The sequence below is a fragment of the Sciurus carolinensis genome, chromosome 3 (assembly GCF_902686445.1).
Source record: "Sciurus carolinensis chromosome 3, mSciCar1.2, whole genome shotgun sequence".
In the NCBI taxonomy this organism is placed as follows: domain Eukaryota; kingdom Metazoa; phylum Chordata; class Mammalia; order Rodentia; family Sciuridae; genus Sciurus; species Sciurus carolinensis.
The window spans coordinates 25,640,457-25,665,335 of NC_062215.1; the positions used below are offsets into that span (position 1 = coordinate 25,640,457).

The 24,879-nt window shown below is 41.0% G+C and overlaps 1 protein-coding gene across 2 annotated transcripts in view; it reads left to right on the forward strand.

The window, feature by feature from the left end:
* Kat7 (lysine acetyltransferase 7) overlaps window positions 1–18,406 on the forward strand; it is a 30,072-nt gene extending 11,666 nt beyond the window's left edge. The window contains exons 6-15 of one of the 2 annotated variants that reach the window (XM_047545868.1): window positions 2,423–2,512; window positions 4,073–4,171; window positions 6,063–6,173; window positions 8,042–8,233; window positions 10,906–10,995; window positions 11,226–11,366; window positions 12,819–12,912; window positions 14,587–14,733; window positions 15,251–15,357; window positions 16,119–18,406. In XM_047545868.1, the coding sequence (XP_047401824.1) occupies window positions 2,423–2,512; window positions 4,073–4,171; window positions 6,063–6,173; window positions 8,042–8,233; window positions 10,906–10,995; window positions 11,226–11,366; window positions 12,819–12,912; window positions 14,587–14,733; window positions 15,251–15,357; window positions 16,119–16,220 (1,173 nt within the window). In that variant the 3' untranslated portion in view covers window positions 16,221–18,406. The remainder of the gene's footprint in view (window positions 1–2,422; window positions 2,513–4,072; window positions 4,172–6,062; window positions 6,174–8,041; window positions 8,234–10,905; window positions 10,996–11,225; window positions 11,367–12,818; window positions 12,913–14,586; window positions 14,734–15,250; window positions 15,358–16,118) is intronic. The other variant, XM_047545869.1, reaches the window with a different exon arrangement.
* The last annotated feature ends 6,473 nt before the right edge of the window (window positions 18,407–24,879 follow it).

Genomic DNA, 24,879 nt, shown 5'->3' on the forward strand with positions numbered 1-24,879 from the left:
AATGTTAAATAGATTGCTCGAATATAATTTGGACAAGTTTTACAAACTAAATACTTGGTTAAATTGAAGTATTAGTGTTTTTTTCTTATTTGCTGTTGAGGCCTGGACCACAGGTTTATGCTTATTTGAGCAGGTTTCATTTTTGAGAAAAATTAGATTTCCAAACCAACATTAGTTCTCCTTGATTCAGGAACTTGTTTTCTTATTTACCAGTAGGCCACAAGGGCAAAAGTTTGTGTTTTTAGTCGTTCAGCAAAGTAGTATATTTCTGATGCTTGTATGAATTTTAAGATCAAGAACCCTGCTTGTATTTTCCTTCATTCCAAATCTTTTTGTAAGCAAGACCGCTTCTTCCCTGTGTAGATTCTTCCTGTTGTCATCCCATTCTCTTGGGCTGACACATCTTGGACTGAGTAGCTTTTCCAGCTTCTGATTCAGAAACTGAGGAGACATGGCACTTCTTGCTCTGAAAACAACGAAGCTCTGTGTTATGTGAATTGTCTACTGCTTGCCTTTAAATATAATGATCAGATAATGTGGTTGGTTTTCCATCAAAATCTTCCTAAACTATAACTTTAAAAAATGTTGGCTCGTAGCAGTATCTACACATTACTTTGAGCAACTTATTTGAGAAAAAGAAAAAATTCATCCTGAGGAATAAAATTCTGAAAAAAGGAAAACGTTTCTGTTCTGAATTTTTCCTCTTTGTTTCCTCTTCTTTACAAGGAAAGGAGGCTTAGCATAATCCATCTTTTCTACTGGACCGTGTTGCTTAGAAGATCAGGAGAATTTCTGAAAGAAAATCTTTATTGTATTTGGAATCCCAAGTAGAAAGATTAAACTGGTTCTTCACATTTACAAGAAACTATAGAGGATTTTTTTTTTTTTTTCCTTCCTTCAGCACTGGCCTTGTGAATGTTAGGCAAGCGCTCTATCACAGATCTACACACAAGCCCAGCAAAAACTCTAGAGTTTTAAAATTACCTGCTTATACATCATTATTCTGTAGTTTCTCAGTAAACCTTTGTAGTCAGCGATATTACCATTTTTATTCAGTCATATTTCTGTGACTGCATGTGGTAAACAGTGAATAAGATAAAAGGTTGTATTTGGGGAGCTTACACTGTCCTGGGAGGAGGCAACACAAACCTGTAAATTGATAAGTAAATAAAAAGTATTTACTTATGTAGAGATAAGTACTATGAGGAACAAGGACTAAAGAGAGTGACTTTTGGGGGTGAGGGTAGGGGTAATGCACTGCTTTTGCAAGGCGAGGGCATCAAGGAAGACATTCTGAGGAGTTGACATTTGATCTGGCATATGGATGATATGTCAGAGACAGTTGTGTAAAGTTCTAGGAGAAAAGATAGCTAAGTAGAAGGAGTAACAAGCAAAGACCAAGAGATGAGGGTAAACTGTCGATTTTGAGGAATTGAAAATAGGCAGTGTGGCTGAACCATCATGGGAAATGAGAAGGCAGGATTCACATCTTGAAGGCCTCGTAGGTCTTGGCACAAGGAGTATGTTTTTATTCTGATGGCAGCAGGAAGCATTTGAAGGGCCTGAGCAGGCATTTGATACAATTTCATGAACATTTTGTTTAAATGATAACTTGCTAGCATGTGGAGAATGGACTGTTAGGGGATAGTTGACATGGGATAGAGCAATTGGAAAACGACTCAGAAGTTCTGACATTAACCATACTAGATGCGCCTACTAGCTTGGCATCAGTGGAGAATCAAGCATAGGTTGGATTCAGGTTGTATTTTGGAGGCGAGCAAGCTACTAGATTCACTGATGGATTCAATGTGAGTTGTGAGAAAGAAGAATCAAAGACATCAGCTTTTGGCCTGATCAACTATTGAGATGGTGTTGCCATTTATTGGGAACATTTGGAGATGGGTGGATCAGATTTGTGAGGAATACGAGTTCTGTTTTGATCTTGCTAAGTTTTAATGGTGAAATTCAAATAGGCAGTAGGAAATAAGGTCTCAGTTCCCAAATGATGAAGCTCAAACTATTGAGAGCTGATATAATTTGTTGGAGATCACCTGACTACAGAGTTCGGTTTTCCTGTAGACTTGATCTCAAGTTTTCTTTGTCCTTCACTCTCTTGCACTTCTCACAGTTTCTTATCTATGGTACAGTGGAAAGAGTCCAGGCTCTGAGTCATCAGACTTAATTAAAATCTTAGTTTTATCATCATTTAGCTGTGATCATTTCACTTCTCTGGTTCTTAGTTAATGGCTGAGAAAGCAAAATACGAAGCTTGCCTTATCTCTTTCTTATGGAGATTGTGATAATCAGTGTACTTTTACTTTCAAAGTACAACAGATTCAAGGGATTATTATTGTATTTTTATACTCTAAGTAAACGTAGTCTTAGAATCAGGTGGATTTATTTACATTGTTGATGGTTGCAGGTGAGAGCACAGAGCCGGGATAAGCAGATAGAAGAAAGGATGCTGTCCCACAGGCAAGATGACAACAACAGGCATGCAACCAGGCACCAGGTACGGGCCTTGTGAAAGCTCTGGCTGTTCACAGCTTGAGATCCGTGTCTTGGATCTCCTTTGCCCCATAACTGTCTTTATAGTTATATCCATGCCTCTTGTTTCCCATGATGTGTCTAAATAACTGCTCTTTCAAGTATTAAACTGAGAATCGTGTTTCTTTTTCAAATAGTAAATTTTCATCAAGCAAAACTTCTGCCTCATAAGTGGAGTAATCAAGCTCTTTATAATAATACTAGCAATAATATTAAAAGGTATTCTGATTATTTGAAAGATTATCTTTGCTGTTCCAGTTCCTTATTTCCATTTTTTTAACCCGTTGTAGTTTTCCTTCAACCCCCCTCCACTTTGCTAGCACATTTGCAAGATCCCCATCGACTTTTCCTCAGCATTTGACACTTGTTGACCAAGTCATTTTCCTCTTACAATGATTTCCAGGAAGCATCTTGGCTTTGTCCTAGTTCTCCTGCCTCTGTGAACATTCAAGCCACGTTGATTACACTAAATACCTCGTTCCTTCCTAAATGACTTTGATCTTTACTCTTGCTGGTTTCCTTTTTGAAACTCTACCTGTACCAAGAAGAAGAAATATTTTCCTTGAAGGCTTTGCACAGCTCTCAGCTGTTGTAGAAATTCTTTCCAAATCCTCTCCCACCAGTAGTGAATCTCTTCCTTTTGTATTTCCATGTAGTGTTCTCAAAATGTCAGCCTTTGTCACACATTATACATAGCTCATCATCCAGGTTTCCGTTTTTGCAGTTACATTATAGGCGGATAGCAAGGGAGGCATGTTGGTGAGGAAGAAATTGGCTTTGCCAAATAGATCTGAATCTGAATACTGTGATTGTGTAATTGTGTTTTCCTGGGCAGATCAGCCAACCTTCCTAAACTTTATTTCCTTTTAACAAGGCTCACCTGTCAGGGTAGTAGCTAAATTATTTATATGAAAGTACCTATCCCCAGTGCTTGGCAGGTAAAAGCCCTCATAAGTGGTAGCTGTACTCTTTTTCATCATCTGTCTTAGGTTCTAGTCTTACTCAGTTTTTGTTTTTATTCATTTTTACATTACTTTCGATCAGCTTCGCGAGCACAAGGCCCTGAGTTCGATCCCCAGTACCAAAAAAAAAACAAAACTAAACAGCTGCAGAGGTGTACTCAGTGGTACATGTTTAGCATGTACAAGGCCCTGGGTTTCAATTCCTAGCACCAAAATGAAAACCAAGACAAAACAGTAAACATTCAATGAATGCTTATTGAGTTGAAATGATCTTTATTTTATTTTTGTTACTTTGATGGAAATTTCCATTCTTAATTTGTATTAATATTAAAATAAATTTGCATCTCTGAACCCATATTTAACTGGCAGTAAAGGTAGTGACTTGGGTAATGAGGAAACCTAGTTTAGAATTACAAAATTGTCCTATTATTTAGTGTGGCCATAATTGTTTCTAGCAGTTTTTTTGTTATTATTATTATTATTTTTTTACATGGTGCTTTTGAAACTTTACTTTCTGATTAATTTTCTAGCTAGCTTTTTAATTTTCTCCTTTTTCCTTTTAGGCACCAACAGAAAGGCAGCTGCGATACAAGGAAAAGGTTGCTGAACTCAGGAAGAAAAGAAATTCTGGACTGAGCAAAGAACAGAAAGAGAAATACATGGTAAGGAAAAGTTTAGTACTTAATTCTCATGAACTCCTGCTACGGCAGTTGATTTCCTTTTGCTTTCTAAGCTTCTGTCTGTTAGATTTGCTTGTTTGCTATTCCTGCAATTTAACATCCAGTGAAGGCTGAGTGAATGCCAAAGTGACTCTTCTCTGGCACTCAAAGCTTACTGTAGTCCCTCAAACATCTGGGCTGTTGATGGATGGCGGGTTGTGGGGTAAAGTTGTAGCTGAACACCTGACATACCAGATTGTTGGGATTTGTAGACTAGGGAGAACTTTAATAGTATGATGTATGGTACTAGGTTTTATGCCCTACTCTGTCCTGTTCAGAGTTTGTGTCTGCAAGTTGAACAGAGGTAAGATTTGAAAGTTATCTAGAACTGAATTGTTTGTGTGCTTTTAGTTTTGTATGATTTTTCTTTTTATCTTGCTTAATTTTAGTAAGACTTTTTAAAGAGGCCCACCTGTTTTTCCCTTGCATTTGCAATTGCCTCGGCAATTCAAGTCAGAGAATTTACAAAGGACTGCTTATTAGCCTGACCACCCTCTACCTGCAGATTTTCTTTTCAGTTAAAACACTTAGGCTTGGAGAATCTGTTGCCATTTTTTGAGTGGTTATGATAATCCCTGATCTTGCAGCAACCCTATATGAATGATTTCACTATTTTATGTACAGGAAAACAGAGGCTTAGAAGATGTAAACTGGCCCCAAATCATATGCTTCAGGTAGAAAGAGCATCTAATGTAAAAAAGTTCCTGAAATTTTTAACCTTACGAACGTATATTTTTCATTATTTTGGCATAGTTTATTTGAACCTAGCCTTCCTGATTAAAATCGCTGTATAGGATTTTTTTTTTACAAGTTTTTTTTTTTTTTTTTTTTTTTTTTTTTTTAATGTTCATGAAACTAGAAGTAGTTTATACTTAGAATCTAAATCTTAGGTGACATAGTTCAAATATCAGAAAGGTGTACAGTAGATGAAACCAAATTAACCAGGTGTATTTATGTGTTGGGGATGGATCCCAGGGCCCCAGGGCCTTATTTTTGCTAGGCAAGCACTCTGCTATTGAGCTACATCCCCAGCTCCCAGAAGAAATTTTTTAAAGGGGTAAAGGTACAGGTGAATGGTTTCTTCAAATGCTAATGTATGTGGGAAACCTGGAAAGTTCTTCCTGGGATGAGCCATCCACTTAATTTAACTACCATTGTCTCCTCTGGGGGGAGAGGTGGAGTCTAAAGCAGAGAGGGAAGGGCTAGAATCAGAGATTTAAAAGAGAAGTTTCCATTGTCTGGTTTCTCTCCAGAGAATGGGTACTTGTAGCCATGGTAAGATTTCAAAGTTATCTAGAACTGAATTGTTTGTGTGCTTTTAGTTTTGTATGATTTTTCTTTTAATCTTGCTTAATTTTAGTAAGACTTTTTAAAGAGGCCCACCTGTTTTTTTTCCCTTGCATTTGCAATTGTTGCAGCAATTGAAGTCAAAGAATTTACAAAGGACTGCTTATTAGCCTGACCACCCTCTCTACCTGCAGATTTTCTTTTCAGTTAAAACACTTAGGCTTGGAGAATCTGTTTTGTTTGTTTTAAGTCAGGGAAAAATCTAGATCTCGGGACTCTAGGATTTGTAGTGCCTTTGGGTTTGTTGTACTTCATATGTTGCACTGTGCTGCTCATGTAGAAATAGCACTCCATCCTGGAGCTGTAGAAGCATCTCCAGATTGGGTAGTAGGTGTCCTTTGGTAGTACCTTACTAAAGAGTCTGTGTTTAGTCCCTAGCACCTAGTAGGTGCTGAGTACACAGCTTAATGACTGGTCAACATCCATTAAAATTAGACGAACTAACTTCTTAGTCGCAGAGAGTATTCCACTCTGGTTCTTTTCTTAGGAACATAGACAGACCTATGGGAACACTCGGGAACCTCTCTTGGAAAACCTGACAAGCGAGTATGACTTGGATCTTTTCCGAAGAGCACAAGCCCGGGCTTCAGAGGATTTGGTGAGTATTAAAACCTCCAAACTGAGAACCCTTGTGAAAAGCATTTAGAACAGCCAGGAAAAATGATTAGCCTTCAGTCTAATGGCCATGATATGTACCGTGCTGCTTAAGTCTCTTCCCTCTCCCCAGCTGGCCGCCTTTTGTGACTGCCCTTCCCATTCATATTTAAAACAAACTATCCCTCCTCTCTTCCCTATTCTTACACTAGTTCCCTCCTTTCCACCTCTGCTGGAAGTTCCAGTTTGACTTGAGGTGGTGAGACTGGATAAAACAGTAGGTACTCCTTTGTCTCAGTTGGGTAATTTGTAATTCTGAGGGCGTGGGGGAGGGGGTCCTCTTAGCTCCAGCTTGTTCCTTTAGCTCTAGTGGGACCTTCCCATTTGTAAGGTTTCCTCACTGTACTGGAATAGTTATTCTGAAAGCAAGGAAATAAAAGTGAAGGGGAAAAGGCAGCGGTCAGATTTTTTATTTATTTTTTGAGACAGAAGTCTTACTATGTTGCCTAGGCTGGTCTTGAACTCTGGGTTCACATGATCCTCCTCCCCTCAGCTTCCCCAGTGCTGGGACTACAGGTGTATGCCATTCAGCCACCACTTCTGTCAGATGTTTTAGAATCAAGCTTGACACATATAAGATATACATATGTATATGATACATATAAGATGGTTTCCTTTTGGTTTATATTTACAATTAGTTTGTAGTTAGGTTTGATGCCTGAGGCAGAATTTTAAACAAATAAGAATCAAAAAAATTCTGGGAATTGATTTAACAGATAAATGTGTTCCGGAAAAGCTTGTAAAGTGAATCTCATCTCCACTCTTCCCTTTTTTTCATTGTATCAAAATTAGATTGAAAACTTGCAGGAGGTTTGATGACTGCCCTGTGCTGGGAGAGGCTGCTACCACTGCTGCTGCTTTTCTGTTCTGGAAAAGCATTACCTGGTTGTGCTAACAGACTACTTTCATAGTCAGTTCACAGACACTGGAGGAAGCTGGGGATCCAGAGCTATTTTCTCCTTGCTTACACTCCAAAATTAAATTGTCCACATTTCAAATATATTTTTTAAGGTTGGGCACAGTGGCACACACCTGTAATCCCAGGGACTCCAGAGACTGAGGTAGGAGGATTCCAAGTTCCAGGCCAGCCTGAGCAACTTAGCTCTGTCTCAAAATAAAAGATACAAAGGACTAGAGATGTAGGGCAATGGTGAAGTACCCCTGGGTTCAATCCCTAGTGCTCAAAAAAAAAAAATTTAAGGCCCACCGTTTTTAAAATTGACTCTTGTGAATATATATCACTGAGATTTACACGGCTTTGTGAAAAAAACAACTTTCGCACATTAAAGGAGACATTCTAAATAATCTTACTTGTTTAGTTACTTACTTAGTTTTAGAATATTTTGGAAGAACAGACAGTTTGAATCTGTGGTAGATTATAATTCTGTTTGGTTTAGACCAGTAAAAATGCATCCAAGGACTCATTCTGATAAGACCCAGAATGTTGTAGGGAGTAGAGAAGCCATTTTGCTGAAACCTGTGCTCTGAGCAATTTAGATAAATAGGTAGTTGTTTCTTCCTTTATTCTTTGCAGCATTAGGGTTCAAACTCAGGGCCTCCTGTCTGCCAGGCAAGTGTTCTACTGAGCTACATCTCCAGCCCCATGTAGTAAATATTCTATAAGCCTGCCTGATTTTTCCATGCCCCTGTTACCTTCTGTAGTATGAGTATCTCATAGATAGATGCCAAATCTTTTTATTTTTTCATAGTCTAGCACGATGGCCTGCACACAAACTTACTACTACAGGTTTTTGAAAATAAAGACAGTAAATTCTAATCCTCCTTTGACTTTTGATTTCTTCTTGGCAATAGGAGAAATTAAGGCTACAAGGCCAAATCACAGAAGGAAGCAACATGATTAAAACAATTGCTTTTGGTCGCTACGAGCTTGATACTTGGTACCATTCTCCCTATCCTGAAGAATACGCACGACTGGGACGTCTCTACATGTGTGAATTCTGTTTAAAATATATGAAGAGCCAAACTATACTCCGCCGGCACATGGTAAGTTGTCTTGGGTTCCTTTGCCTTGACCGTGATAGCATTGTTATAAGAATTTTGCCCTAGGGATGACATCTGTTCAAGCAACTCAGCAGTGGTACAAAGGCATAGGGAATTGAAAGCTACTTTTCAGGGCGAGGCGGACAGCCTGTGGCCTAGCTTGTGCTGGTTCTATCGAGAACCGCTGAAGGCCCTTAACCACATCCTATCATAGGCATTGCTTTGTCTGCTTTTCTTCCTACTCTTCTGCACTTGTTCCTCAGAATATGAATTGCCTCTGCCCAGGGTTTTTTTGTGTGTCTCAAACTAGATGAAAATCCATGGACTTCATTAGACAGGGTAGAGACAAGAGTAGCTCATCTTTTGGGCAGTGGGTATCTGGAAAAAATGTATGTTGAATGGAAACCTGTAGTAGTAAGCTTGTGTGCAGGCCATCGTGCTAGGCTATGAAAAAAAAAGAGATTTGGCATCTATCTATGAGATACTCATACTACAGAAGGCCAGACTGACAGATTATGAAATTAACAGAATGTGTCCTTGGGTGCCTCACGTTGTGCTTTCTGGCTTCTGAAATTCTTCCTGTTAAAATAGGAATAAGAATTTGAATCTGGTTTTATTGTTGACGTATATGCTTACTAGATTTTCTGCAGCTTGAAGCCAGTTTTCCTTCCCTAGTTGTGGAACAAAAACCCTTGTCTTAAAGGGGATTTCTGCCGTGGAGCAGGAAAAGAAAGGGGAAAGGGTAGAGATTTATCTTTAGAGAAACACTTTTGTTCCTATAGTCACAACATATTTTGGCTTTAAAGTCTTTCAGGGTAACTCTCCTTCCTTCCCCATCCATCTTTATTTTCCAGGATTCTGTGTGCTAAGCATCTACAACCCAGGCCTTCTATGATTCCTGTCATGTACTTCTCCCTAGTTTGGTGATACTACTTTTTTGTGTTCCCACCTCTGGAGCAGATGGTCTGTAGCTTTGTGGTTCAGTCCTGCCATGTTGAATTAAGCCCTCCAGACTTCAGCACCGTTGCCTTGCGTGGGGATGGAATAATGGAGGGCGGGTAATGGGTGAGGACTGATGTGGACAGTAGGGCACAGGGATGTCAGAGAACTGATCACTGACACAGATGGTAGATCATGGAGATAAATAAAACTGATAATTTTAATGATATGAACTACTTACGTTTCTACTTTTTTCTTCCTTGTTATTTAGTAACACTCACTAGTGAAGGTAACCAAAAGGACAAGACAAGAAATACAGAAAACAAAGTATCTAAATAAATCTGGGAATCAAATAAATATTCTGCATATTTGGGGGCCTACTATATTATATGAGTTGTAAAAGCCAAATTTGAGGAATCGTAAACCGATTTTACTCCATGCCTATTCTGATTCCCATTGCATCAGATGTAAATGGTCTTTCTTTGACTTGGCTTTTATTGCAAAGCAAATAATTGTTGTGTTAGTTATTGTTGGAAAGAACCAGCATGAATAATGGGATAGAGATGGGAGCAAACTATAGGTGGTGCTCTGAAGCAATTCCATTTAATAGTATCTGGATTTACGTGTGACAGAATTAGAACATGATTCCTTTTTTTTAGTACTGGGGAATTGAACCCAGGGGTGTTCAACCATTGAGCCACATCTCGAGCCCTTTTTTATATTTTATCTAGAGACAGGGTCTCAAGTTGTGCAGTACCTCGCTAAGTTGTGGAAGTTGGCTTTGAACTTGTGATTTTCCTGCCTCAGCCTCCTGAGTGCTGGGAGGAACATGATTCTTGAGTTGACAGAGAGTCAAAATAAAATTGTTTAATTAAGAAATGTTCCCAGGCTGGGGATGTGGCTCCATGGTAGAGCACTTAAAAAATATTCCATATACATAGTTTTTTTAAACAATATTTTAAAATATTTTTACATAAAATCTTTACAGAATTCACCTGTTTATGCCAATAGTGGTTATATTAAAACTGTTGGCAGGGCTGAGATGTAGCTCTGGGGTAAAACACTTCCTAGCATGCACAAGGCTCTGGATTCCATCCCCAACAACTCAAAACAAAAACAGCAACAGATCTATTGGCAATTGAGTGTGAGAAAAGGGAGTGCCTTGTGCCCCCTTGTGGCCAAGTACCCCCATCTTCCTGCAACTTGCCTGATTTTTAAGCCATGGGACTTTCTCTTTGATGGTTACATAACAAGGAGAATGCATTTGCCTGGAGCTGGGGCAAATGGTAGTGGTTCATATGGTTTTGATCATTGTGGGTCAATTTTCTAATCTGGAAAAAGAAGGTAATGGTTAAGTGGTAATGAGAAGTTACTGGTAAAGGTGAGAGTGAAGTACTTAGCAACTCTAAGCTCCTGCAGATAAGCTGCTTAAGAGTTTCCTGTTGGCATGAGGCGTTTTATACTAAGTAAGGATATTCTTATTTATCTGGCTTTTACGTAGTAGATGATTTTAATCTCCTGGACTGAGACACTGCCAGAATACAATCTGTAAAACTTGTTTCAAATGGTTATAATGACTTTAGAAGCTTTTCTTTTGTTTTACTGGAAAAAAAAATGTGTAATGTGTTCTCAAGTAAGTGTATCCAACTGTCCCTCATCTCAGCCAGATTTGACCTAGGATTCCTCTTCTCTTTGAGAGCCCTTGATTCCTTGATGTGAATTCCATTCTCTTGCAGGCCAAGTGTGTGTGGAAACACCCCCCTGGTGATGAGATATATCGCAAAGGCTCAATCTCTGTGTTTGAAGTAGATGGCAAGAAAAATAAGGTAAAAAGTGGCAACTTAAGAAAGAGGGGCAGAAATGTGTGTTTGTAGGTTTCTGAAGGAGGTTTTTTTTTGTCTTTACCACACCTTGTAAACATCAACATTTTGTATACTTTGGCAGTAGAAGAATTATTACATGCACAATAATGATAAGATTTTTTTTTTTTTTAGGCCTTTATCTGATAAGTTTGGAATTCACTGGCCCATTCATAGAATCTCTTCCTCTCTTCCAGATTTACTGCCAAAATCTGTGCCTGCTGGCCAAGCTTTTTCTGGACCATAAGACATTATATTATGATGTGGAACCCTTTCTCTTCTATGTTATGACAGAAGCGGACAACACTGGCTGTCACCTGATTGGATATTTTTCCAAGGTCAGTAGGATCTGGGGATTAAGAAGCTAATGGCCAGAGCAGGGGTGAGGGGTGTTGGCATCTTGGGGCTCAGGTCCCTGATGGGGAAGAGACCATACCCCAGGCAATGATGACAGTCCTTCCTTTAAGAAAAACAAAGGTAAATGTATATATCAAAGGTGGTTTAATGAAAATGTTCAGTTTATTAAAAGCTTCTGGTTTATTCATTTCTGGACTTGCAGGCTAGAGCTGCCTAGTAATTGCTGGCCTCGGCCTCCCTGCTAATCCACAAGTACTCATCTTGTAGACAAGCCAGCTGTTCTGTTCTCCTCAATGTTATTAGTTTAAAACCAGGAATATATTCCATTTGCCTGGTTGGTTAACTGGCTCCTTCTAACATAGTCTTATCAATGATAATGCCTCTGTGCCTTTACCAACAAAGGCTGGATTTGGCCTATTTTTAGTATAGCAACTTAATTGAAATAAAATTTACATACCTTCAGAAACCATACAGTTCACCCACTGAAAGTATACAATTCAGGAATGGGGTATGTAGGAATGGGCTTAGTGGTAGAGTGCTAGTCAATGTGCAAGGCCCTGGATTGAATTCCAGCACCAGGAGGGAAAAAAAGTACGATTCAGTGTTTTTTTTTTTTTTTTTTTTTTTAATGTATTCACAGCTATGTAAACCACTATGCAGTCATCACAGCCTTCATTGTCTCAGAAAGAAACTCTGTACACCTTGGCCGTCAGTCCCCATTTCTAGTCAACCCCTTCCAGTCTTTCTGTGTAAATTTGCCTGTTCTGGCCATTTCATATAAATGGAATCATACAATATGTGATTTGGTCATTTTTTGATCACCTTCCAGAATGCATATTTATATTTATTTTCTTCCCTTCCAGTGGTAGTCTCCATTTGAAAAATTGCTTTTTATAAAGAGAGTGCTGTAGGGCTGGGGTTGTAGCTCAGTCATAGAGCACTTGCCTATCATGTATGAAGCATTGGATTTGGTTCTCAGCACTGCATATAAGCAAGTAAAATAAAGGTTCAGTGACAACTAAAAAAATATTTAAAAAAAAAGGGGGGGTGCTGTAGACTTGACCCTCTTGACCTATATTCTAGCTGTTAAGAATCCAGAATCAGGACTGGGGCTATAGCTCAGTGGCGGAGTACTTGCCTAGCATGCGTGAAGCACTGAGTTCGATCCTTAGCACCACATACAAATAAAATAAAGGCATGCTGTCCATCTACAACTGAGGGAAAAAAAGTAAGACTGGAGGTCTTAGAGCTGAGAGACTCTGGGATTAATACGTCAGGCATCATAAAGGGTATGGATGTAATAACTGAGCTTGATAGCCACTCCTTGGGACTGGTTAGCCAGATATTTTGCAGGCAGTTCTATTTTGTATCTGTAGGAGTGTATCTTTGGTTGCAAACTCTCAGTGACCTGCTCATTTGTTTGCTCTTTTTAGGAAAAGAATTCATTCCTGAACTACAACGTATCCTGTATCCTTACCATGCCACAGTACATGAGACAGGGCTATGGCAAGATGCTCATTGATTTCAGTAAGTGGGACTGCTAAGCCATCAGCTTCATAAGGCAGGGACCCTGTGACTGTTGTCTGTCTGTCTGTCTGTCTTGTGGTCTCTGTAATTCCTAGGAGGTAGTAGAAGTATACTGCTATTTAGTAAATGAATTTAACCAGTGGAAAAAACCTGAACACTCTCAGTCTGCTGATAACTCAGTTAACACTCAATGAACACAGGGCCCTGAGTTGGTACTTAATTAGGAGATACAGAGAATAAAAAAGTAAACTCTTGAGGATTATCCCAGTTTGAGACTTAAACGGAGCATAGACTTGAATAAGGCTTAAAATCTGTTTCTTTGATGTTTGGGATTTCATTTTTCAAGGACTTGTCTAGAGGTAATCCATGTACCTGATACAGACTTTGAGTATTACACTCTGTTCTCATTAATCGTGAATTCCATATTTGTGAATTTGTCTACTCACTAAAATTTAATTGAAACCCTAAAACTTGGTGCCTTTGTGGTTGTTCATGGACATGCACAGAGCAGGAAAAGTAAGGGTCATTGGATGCACATATACCCAGTCACATTCAAATAAATTGCCCTGTTTCAGTGCTCATACTGTGAACAAGTGTCATTGTCAGTCTATTAGGGCCATTTTTCCACATTTTTGTGCTTTCTTTTGGTACTTTTAAATGACCCTAAATGTGCTGAGTGCTGTTACTAAGTGCAGGAAGACCAGTGATCTGTTGGCTGGGATGAAATGTCTTTGAATCAACAGCATACATTAGATAAGGTGTATTTACCTGGGTTTTGGGCTTGGTTTTTTTTTTTTTTTTTTTTAACTGTGGTATGGGAGGTTCAATCCAGGGGTGCCCTGGTCTTTTTTTTTTTAATTTCGAGACAGGGTCTCTCTGTGTTCTGAGGTCACATTGAGCTGCTCAGACTGACCTTGAACTTGTGATCCAGCTGCCTCAATGTCCTGAGTCATTGAGATTACAGGCATGTGCAACCTGGGCTGGCCTGTCATTCACTATTTTTTTTTTTTTTTTTTTTTTCTTTTTTGCCATGCTTGCGAGGCAAGCACTCTACCAACAGAGCTATCTCCCCAGCCCCTGTCATTCACTTTGAATCTAAAAGTGCCAGCTCTGTGTCTTTTTTTGCTGCCTGCTGTTTCTTTTGTTGATGAAAGTTTAGTTGTCTAGTAGGGTTTCACAGATTATGTATCTTGCTGACCACATTCCCATGTATATTTTGTATAAGTTGAATGTTAGATGTTAAAACTGGAGGTATCTTCATTTGCATTTTCCCATCCCCTACTACTTCATGAGTGGTGCCAAGATAATCTGTTCAAAAATTTGAAAAATGTAAAAAGCTATATAATGAAATGGCTTCTCCTCTCTTTTTTTAACCTGTTTGCAACACATCACGACATAGAATCATTGTTAAAATTCCTACTAAAGGCTTCCAGAGTTTTTTTTTAGTGTTTATTATAAGTAACTGCTAATACACCTTCTTCCCATTTTGTTTATACAAAGGCAGCATGTTATACTTAATAACCATACAGTACATATTCCATTGAATGACTGAACCCTAATTGATACTGCAAAGCAAACTGTACTTCTTAAGCCTTCTTCCATGTTGGCACTGTTCTTTGCTATTAAGGTGAAATGTAGTGTTGCTAGAAAAAGTCTGTATTTGTTCCCTGACAGGTTATTTACTTTCTAAAGTGGAAGAAAAAGTTGGGTCTCCAGAACGTCCACTCTCAGATCTGGGGCTCATAAGTTATCGTAGTTACTGGAAAGAAGTGCTTCTCCGTTATCTGCATAATTTTCAAGGCAAAGAGATTTCTATCAAAGGTTGGTTTTTAACTCTTTAATGTTTCATTGTTAGTTCCACTTGACCCCTGTTCATGCTTTTTGTTAACCTGCAAAGCTATACCCCATTCTGTGTTTCATCCGAATATGAAGATAAGACCACTGATTATGGGTCATTATAGAGAGCCTCACCAGAATGCCTAGGATTCTAAGCAGTTGACCCCTAGGAATGGTTATGAACTGGTTTCCTAAAAATCAAGAAGAAAAACAAGTATTTTGACACATGTAAGAGCTTCTAAGACATCCCTACCTTTTATGCAAAGGTAGAATTTATTTTGGTCTGTTTGACCTTGATAACCTCTGATTAACCAAGAGTAGCTTATGATGATATCATTCTTCACTATTATTTGGACTGGTCAGACAAATACTTTGTAAACTTTTCTGAACAGGTAGGGTTGAATCAGAGATTCTAGCTGATTGGATTTCTAAGAGAAAGGAAACCTCAGAAAGGGTGGGGATGTATGCTTTGACCAGGTTCTCAGTGACTCTTCTGTTTCAGAAATTAGCCAGGAGACAGCCGTGAATCCTGTGGACATTGTCAGCACTCTGCAAGCCCTTCAAATGCTCAAGTATTGGAAAGGAAAACACCTAGTTTTAAAGAGACAGGTGAGGTTTTTATCAGCTGCTTGCTCCTTGCTTTATGTCCCTTGAGCAGAGACCAGTAGGAGTCTTACCACCTACAAGGTAACTTCCTTTCATAGAAGGGCTCAACTGTAAGTGCCTTCCACCAGCTTCCTTTCTTTTTTTAATTTTTAGATATTGATAGACCTTTATTTTATTCATTTATTTATATGTGGTACAAAGAGTCAAACCCAGTGCCGCCACATGCTAAGCAAGTGCTCTCCCACTGAGCCAAAACTCCATTCTCCTGGCCGTGAGGCTCAAGTGACCTTTGGTATTAAGCTTATTTCCTACCTTGTCCTTATCAGGAGCTTTTGTTAAGCTCCTGTCTCAAATTTGGATGACACCAGTTAAGCAGCTTTTATGTTGCATAGCACTCTTATCATTTAATGATTTTCTTAGATAAAGAAGAATGGCCTAGCTGTAGAGGGGAATCTTCACAGACTCTAGGCCTTGCAGAAATGGTTTTAAATACCATCTCAACTAATGACTACTTTTAATTTTTTTAGTTGACTTACACATGTAATAAAGGTAGATGAATAATGATTTTTGGTTCTTAACTGAGGGCAAAAATAGGAAGAAACTGATTAGGTAAGAAAGCAGTTTGCAGATCAGAAAAGATATTTTCTTATACCTTAATACATTATTAACCTTTGATGATTCCTTCTTGGCTAGTAGTTATTTTAAAATCTGTATGTCAAGGTGTGCTGATTGAATGTAACAGTTGTTCCCATTGTTTTTCCCAGGACCTGATTGATGAGTGGATAGCCAAAGAGGCCAAAAGGTCCAACTCCAATAAAACCATGGATCCAAGCTGCTTAAAATGGACCCCTCCCAAGGGCACTTAAAGTGACCTGTCATTCCGAGCCAGCGAACCCCAGCAGTAGGAATCCGTACCCTAGGGATCTGTCTGTCATTTCTGTTGCTCTTGTGATTGGCAAGTACAGTATCCTTTGGGAAGGCCATCCCCCTCAGGACTGTCCTGGCTCTGACCTTCATTTACACTGCAGACGCTGGTTCTGAGGAACTGTTGTTTCGGCCTCAGTGAGGTTGCCTGGATGGGATCTGTGTTAGACTCAAGTGCAGATCCCTCATAGCACTGACCCAAGGAGTTCTGTTATGGTACTGTACCTGTCCAGTCACTGGTTCCCTCCTCATGTTCTCTAGCCCCATGAGGTGTGTCTTGTCCTCTGAACTTTGTACTAGTGCTTCTTGCCACCTGGTCACCAGACCTCCAAATATGGTTGCCACTACCAGGACCTTTCCAGTTACTCCTTACAAGTGTTTTTGTGGAGGGGCAGGGAAGAGGCAGCACTTTGAGGGTTTGTGTGTTTGTGTACTAGGAGGGGTTCATTCACATGGGATTTCATCTCGCTTTACCTTTTTTTCCTCTGTTTTTATTGGAAGACTTGTTTTTTGATCAGTATTGGGCTGCCCAGAGCCAAATACTTCTTAAGAGTTTCCCAGAGATTAGTTTTGGTAACAGCACATAATCCATCCAAATGAGATGGTGAGAGGAATAAGAAAGAGGTGGTGATTTTGTATTTTGGTTTGAGTTCACCTGTGGGCAATGGGCAGTGTCTTGGTGGAAGGGAATGGATAATTCTTTTGCCTCACCACAAAGTGCCCAGCAGTAAATATTTTCTTCTCTCTTTACTCCCTGCCTCTTTTTACATCTGCAGGTGCCAAAATAATTTCCAGTTCTCCCTTTTATGCTCCATGTTGACTGGTTAATAGTACTGCAAAACCCTTTCGCTTGTGCCAGTCTGGTATAGGACCACCTGTACTTCCACATAAGTTGCACTGACTTTGTCCAGAGCATCCTGGGAGAAGTTGAAAGTGATTGAAAATGACTTCCTGTCTTAGCCCATGCCTCTCAGCGAGGCAGAGTGGCTACCTGCCAAGGTTTGCTACTCTTTTCAACAGTTTCTTACCCTCCTCTAGAACTGAAGTGCTTCTGCCCTTCCAAGAACTCCTCCTCCATTTCCTTTTTGGGATTTGACACCATCCTCCTCTTCTCTGGTGTCCTATTTTTGGTGTTATTCAAGTGAAGGAAGAGATGTTCCCTCTAATTTCTCCCTAGCCCTTTATAACCTGCTATCTTGGGGCAGCTTTTGATGTCTGACATGTCACTCTTCCCAACTTGGTCTCCTACAACACTGCTGTCTTCATGTGGCGCCCTTACCACAATCCCGACTCTGGTCATTTGTGCCTTTTTCTTGTCATCTCTGTACACTACTTATATTCACTGTGGGTTGGGGGGAGCTGATTTTAAGCATGTTCAGTGGCAGCTCCCCTCCAGTTTCAGTGTCACTGTTAAAATTTATCCAAAAGCAACTTCACTGGGGGTTTTCTTAAGGGGTAAAGGCCTTTTACAGATGCTAAACCCTTCCCCACATGTGGTAGAATGTGCTCTTCTATATCTATTCCTCAATAAAGCATGTTCTCTGCTCAAGTCCGTTTTATCTGGGACTCTCATTTGTGTATGAAAATGACACAGCTGACCTGCTACTAATAGTAAGTGCAGTGGGGACTTGTTTTCTCTAGCAGTAAACTGTTGAGGGATGTGGTTTGTGGCTATGGAATTGTTTTTCCCTGTGATGCTAGTCATAGAGGGAGCGCTTAGTCTGAACTTGTGTAGTTAGGATGAATTCAGACTGCCTTCTTTGGGTGCCAGCAGTGGCTACTTGGTATTTCACATTCTTTTTTCATCTGATTTTAGAGGCAAAGGAACCAGCAGGAAGGGAGTATAGGTAGGATATGATGAATACTTAAGAGAGGCAGAAACAGGTATCTCTTGTCTCCAAGCACATTCGCCAGTAGTGAGCTGTGTCACCTCTAATCCTTCCTTCTCTTCCATATTGTTTCTGAAAGCAGCTACATTTTCCTGCAGCTTTTATCCAGTGCAGGAAAAGGAGGACGGTGGGAGTTGTGTTGCTGGGATGGTTTTGTTCACTGTGGCTGGGAATGCTGAGACCCTACACCCCTGGGTACACTTAAGAGTCTTTTGCAAGGCTGGAGTCCTTGTGCACCACTTATTGGGGGTAGGGATGGGGTGGGGAGAAGCTGAAGGTTATAAAAAGACCCTTCCCGTCTCATCTTTTCCCAGAATGATGCTTGCCCAAATCTCCCTGTTGTAAATGTTTGTATCAAAGGGAAATTTTGCTCTTCCTCACATTTTGAAAAAAATTGACATAGGTAATATAAACCATGGGGGTGAAATGCTCAGAGGTAAATGTGCTTGAAGTTTTGTGCACAGTCCTGATCCCAGTCTTCTAAACTCGTTGCCACCCCTAAAAGTAAAACATTTCTGGTTTGAACCTTTTACAAGTATGGGATCAGAGTATTTACTTTCCTTGGCAACATCAAATGGGACTCTCTATATCCCCCGTGCCTTTCTCTATTCCCTTTGCATAAAAGAAGCTCAACTGCTCAGGATCCTTCATTAGAAGTCAACAGTCCTGGATCTAACTCCTGAAGTCCACTCAATGGAGTCATCTACTCCATCTTGGGAGGAAGAGAGCTGTAGCATGTGCTTCCTGTATGCAGGTGGCATTGTCACCTCTGACCCTCATATTAACCCTGTGTAGCTCTTGTTCACATCGATTTTGCAGAAGGAAACCTGGAACCCAAGGTGGCACCATAAGCAGTAAAGGCAAAAGTCTCATTCTGGCCCATTCCACTTGAGAACCCACACCTTTCTTCTAGTTTTTTTTTTTTTTTTTTTTTTTTTTTTAATGCCTTTATTTATGTGGTGCTAAGGATGGAACCCAGTGCGTCGTATGTGCTAGGCAAATGCTCTACCACTGAGCCACAACCCTGGCCCTCTTCTAGTTTTTTGATTCCTTAATGATTAATCATCATCTCTCTGCTTAGTTAGATGTCCTGGTTACAGGCACCCATGTTTCCAGAACTTCCATTATAGAAAGAATAAGGAAGCTAGCGAAAACTTTCAGAGTTGATTTTGGCTGATTTTACAAGTAGCATGTTGGACCAGAGAGGGAAATCAGGAAGCAGAAGATATGGTTCACTTGGGACTGCTGCTGATTTAGGGACAAACTGTCCCTTTGCCTATACAGTTGCCTTACAGCACTGGAAGATGGGTATTAGATGCTTCTTCCAGAAGAGAAGGTTTGAGGTTCATACAGTTCTGTTAATAGCAACAAGATGAGAGTCTTGCTCCTCTAGTTCCAAATCCCATATTTTGACAATGCTGTCATGAGGTCTGGTCACCTGATGCCTCTGCATCATATCAAGTAATTTTTAGCATATAGGATACTCTTCATATTGACAAGGTGATGCTTTTGACTTGCTTGACTTTTTTTAGTCCCTTTAGTTCTGGGCAGGTTATGTGGCTGGGGTTAAGAAGGACCTGGAATGGAGTTAACCATGTCAAGCCAGTTGGTTGAGATGAAGGTGGGGGCTACATAACATCTAAAACCAGTGTGTTAAAAAGCCACAGCTTGCTTACAGGACACATTCCTTCTGGAATATGAAGCAAATGAAAACCAGCCTTTTCTGGATGTATATTAGTAACTTTCCAAGGGCAGTCTTTATCTCCCTGCTTTTTCCTCCTTTGATGAGCAATTGATGTCAAACAGCATTAAAACAGTAGTTTTATGAGGTGAAGGATCAAGCAGCAGAGTTTTTAGCTGTATCTTTACTCCCTATTGTTTTTTTCTGACATTTGGGAATCTGATCAAAGCACTGGATTCCCCCCGCCCCACCCCTTTAAGGCAACTGTGTAGACTGCACACACTTATCTACCACTCAGAAAATCACCTTTGAAGACCATACCTGGACCTGGGGTTAAGAAAGCCTGGTTTGAGAAGCCCCAGTGAGAATAGGAATCTTGCTGTCTGCCTGCCTTTGCTTTTACTCCAGGGCCCTAAGCTGGTTCTTGAGTGTGCTTGGACTCCAAAAACCAATTCCATCTAGTGTGGTGAAATGGCTTGGCAAAGGCATGACTCACTGTCTCTCAACATTGGCTTCCCTCTTCCCTTTCAGTCTCACAGGTGCATAGATGTACAAAATATAGAATTGTACTTGTCATGAGAATAAAATATGAAGACTCCTTTGCTAAGTAATAGTATGTGATGTGTGCTAAAAATTTAGAAAGAGCCCTGCTGTTCACCTGGATCGTGAAATTCTAGAATTGGACCTCAACCTGGTTTTGCTCCAGCACTTACTGCCACAGACATGTAAGACAGCCTCTTCCAGGCTATTTCCTGCTGATGGGGGCAGTATAATTGCTCACTTCCTTTGTGGTGTCTTCAACAATGCCAATGAATGTCACTAAGAAGGAAACAAAAGGATTGCCCAGTGGTGAAAAATGCCTCTGGTGCCGAAGTATCAGTCTGCCTCTTCACTCTTGTGCAATATCTTTAGAGACAGGTCCTGCTGTCTCCATTTAGGGGCTTGGAAGTTTGTTTACTTGTGCCCAAGAGTGGAGAAAATAACCTGTGCTGTTGTACAACTCTAGCTTCATTGTTCCTCCCAGTTGTTCCATGTGAGATATAAACACCATTTTTCTTGACCAAGTCATGTTCATTCCAAGAAGCCAGTCTTTGTGCTTAATTGTTATTTTTTTTGGAAACAGCTTGCTTTATGTTTATTTCAAAGTTATCAGAAACTTATACTCAGATATCTCCAAAGATGGCCACTGACCGTTGCTCCCATCCCTGTGTGTATGTTGCTCCTTCCTATCAGTGGTCTACTTTTTCCTCTTATTGCATGTGGGCTGCATTTGTGACTTATTTTGACTGGCTGATAAAATGATATGGAAGTGTTTCTGGTAGCTTCCACCTTTGCTGTTGGAAATGTGCTGACATGGCTTCCAAACCAGAAGCTTGCACTTAACTACCAAGGAAAGGGGAGACCTTGTAAGAGAGACCACATGAAGGACAACAGAGGTGCTTTAGCTGGTAACTCCACAAACCTGCACGTGGGTTTCTTGAAAGTTTCAATTCCAGACAAACTTTTCACTGCAGCTTTGTGAGTGATCCGTGCTGTCACCACAGGAAACTAACAAAACATCTAGCTTTAATCCGCCAACCCAGAGAAATATTCTAAGCCATGTTTTGGAATGGTTTGACACAGCAAAGAATAAGTGAGCCAAGGACTTCTGAGGGCTGGGGGCATATCTTAGTTGTAAAAGCACTTGCCTAGCATGTGTAAGGCCTTGGGTTCCATCCCCAGTACTGGGGAGAAAGAAAAAAACAGGATTTCTGAAACTAGCTTTTTGGCTAGAATTCGTTGTGATCCTGTAGCTTCTGCTAACTGCCTTCCTGTTATTGGAAGGTACACAGGGGAAGACCACCACCTTGGGCACCCTCAGTCAGTTCAGCGCCAGTGTGGTCATTCAGCACATCTCAGCTGTCAGGCAAATTGTTTCTGAGGCCTCTAACTGGCTTTAGAATTCTCAGCCACTTCCTTACAAGTGGATTCATATACTCTTACTGCCAACACATGGCCCGTCACTTCCCTGTTTAAGAACTCACGTGACCTCCCGTGCTCCTTGGATTAAGTTCATGTTTATCCTGGCTTTCAAGTCTTTCCATGACCTGACAGCCCACATAGCCTTCATCATTCCCTTCCATATAGCCTCAGCTTACAGTTTGGATTAGTCCATTATCCCCTTCTCTTTGTTTACTGGGAAAGCCTCTACTTCAATATTCCCCAAATGTGATCCATTAAATACAAAAGTATGAACAAAAAGAGTGCTGTGGTCAAATAAATTTGGAAAACACTGAGGTAAGTACCAGTATATGTCTTGACTTCTGGGCTTCTCAAAACCCAGCAAGCTAATTAATGCATGCTGGGGTTTTCCAAAGAGAAGGGAGAATGTAACATTTCTGAAAATGATTTGATCTGGAAGGAGCCCCGTGAGATACTGGTATGCTGGGGTCAGACTTATTTGGAATTTTTTTCCCCTACCCAATTGAGGCCCCACTGACTTGTACATATTGGGGTTGAGCATGTGGAGTGAAGCCACCTTGGCCCAGGTCCTGGCTCTGCCATTTCCTGTGTAACTTCAAGCAAGTGGCTTATACTCATCTGCAGACCAGGATAGTGGTTGCGACGGTGAATTGTCTTGCAAAGTGACAGACATATTTATTCAGTCCCCAAGTATTCTTGAGTGCCATCAGGCCCTGGGACAAGTGACTTGCAATCTCCTTGATGAGGCAGATAATTTCCAACTGTGGTCAGTGTAACAGGAAAAGGACAAGGTATTGTGAAAACATAACAGAAGAGAATTGGTTGAACTTGGGAACTAAGAAGCCCTGTCTTAAAAAGGGCCTTTGTCCTAGAACCTGAAAGATGAATTACCTAGGGGAGGAGTAGAGGAACTGGGGCAGTGTCCAGATGGGGCAGCCTTTGCCCAGACCCCAGTGCAGGAAGCATTTGGTGTGTGAGAACCTGGTAATAAGTTTGACAATTGAGAGGAGAGAACAGAGAGCACAGGACCTTGGAGGCATTGACAATGTGCTTATCCCAGGACAGCACCGATCTGGTCAGTGAGGGATGGGCACAATCCATTTTCCTTTTTTAAAAGGTGATGGGGAAGTGGATGGCAGTAAGATGGAAAGCAGAGACCTGTAGGGAGGCCATTCCCTTCCAACAGGGTTAAAGTGGTTTATGTTAATGGAGATAGTGAAGATGGCCAGCAGTGGAGGAATTTGACATCCTCAACAGCTAGAGGACGCATCAGAGGTGAGGAGTGGGTACTCCCAGCTTTCTAGGGCAGCTGGGTATACCGTCATGGAGAGATGCAGATCGGAGGGTAAGGGTTGGGACATGCAGAGTTCAGGAACTTCTGACTGATTACCAAGCAGTGGCTACTATTATTTGCTTCAGTTACGTGCATTAAGTTTGGCTCTCTCGAGACAGACTCCTTGTGGACAGGAAACATGAGCCCTTCAGACCACTCCCCAAGGACCACTTATGGATCAAGCACTATTGTTGAGGTGAGGGTACAAAGACAATTACGATGAGGTCCCTGACCTTGAAGTAAACTGTTAATTAGAGCAACACATTTTCTATTGAGTGCTGAATGGAAGAAAGTGTGTAAGGTGCTTTGGGAATGCTAGCAGGCAATGAATGGGTGGTTCCCAAAGGGGGAACCTTTACAGATAAATCAACCTGTGAATAAGAACTCACAAAATGGAAAGAGAATGGAACTGGAGCTTGAGGGAGCATAGTAGGTTTGAAAGAGGTGATTGGAAAGAAGGATGTGGGCTTTCCAGAGTGAGTGCATCTTGGCCCTCATGAGGAGGATCTTAGGTCATCAGGGCACATTCCAAACTCACTTCTTTCACATTCCCAGTCCTATCTCAGGTCCCAGGGAAGTGCTAGTGTATAGAGGAAACTCACGAAATGTTTGGCAGGTCTAGTTTTTCCTAAACCTCCCAAACTTCAAACACAAGGGTAAAGTCTTAAGCCCTTTTGCTGGTCCTTGAGTTGGGTTACTGCAGCAGCCCACCCCTTGGGACCAAGCACCGGATCGGGGACTGGGGTGCTGGGAAGCACCTCGACAGGAGTCAGTGTCAGTCTCCTGGGACACCTGCACTGCCCCTCGCTCCCATATTCATCACTGGACATGAGGTAGGGTATAAGATATGGATCCAGCGTTTATGATGAGCAGGCAGTCTTAGGACAGTCACTCACTACAGGTCAGGTGGAAGGAGCCACAGGTTGTGCTGGCACCATTTGGCCTCAGCAGCCTCTGCTGTCACTTCCTGGCATCTAGACGAAGGTCCTGCCCTCCACACGCCTGCTTTCCCCTCTTAAATATAGCTTACTCCCCTCCCCATTCCCTGACAAGAATCAGATGACCAGAAAAACTAACTTTTTTTTTTTTTTTTTTTTTTTTTTTTTTTTTTTTTGAGAAAGCGACAGAGAAGCTTAATGTCTGTGGCCTGGTGAATGAATGGACTTCCTTTACAGCTGAACCTGCCCACATAACTCCCAACTGACTCCTGATTCAGAACCTCTTATTGCTTAGGTTTCCCCTGGGGTTTCCTTCTGGCTAACAGGCTTCTTTCTAGGCATTTTGGGTTCCTCTCCTCTGTGTCCCACCAGCCTATTAGGTCAAGGACAGGGGTCTCCCCATTACACTGGGGGCCTCCTGAGACTGGAAGCTGCTCTTCCCAAGGCTCAGGAATGGGATCACTGTCCTAAAAGCAAAGGGGCCACCTTATATGAAGAATTGATGAGTGACCTGCAACTCAGTTCTCCAAATCAGGAGGTGTGTGGGTTTGAACCCTTGAGGTCATGGCTGTTGGTGGAAGAGGATGTTTTCTTTCAGAGGGACTTTAGAGGAGCCTTAAGGGGAAAAGTCTTCTTTGTCCTCAATCCCTCCCACTCCAAATAGCTACTGCATTTCCCACCCTGTGGTCTCTCCCCTGTTGCTATGTGCAGGTCCTTGTGACCTGTGTCCCAAGCCTGAGAACAGAACCTGGGCTGGGTAACCTTTCTTTGCAATTCTGATGGGGCCTGCGGACATCA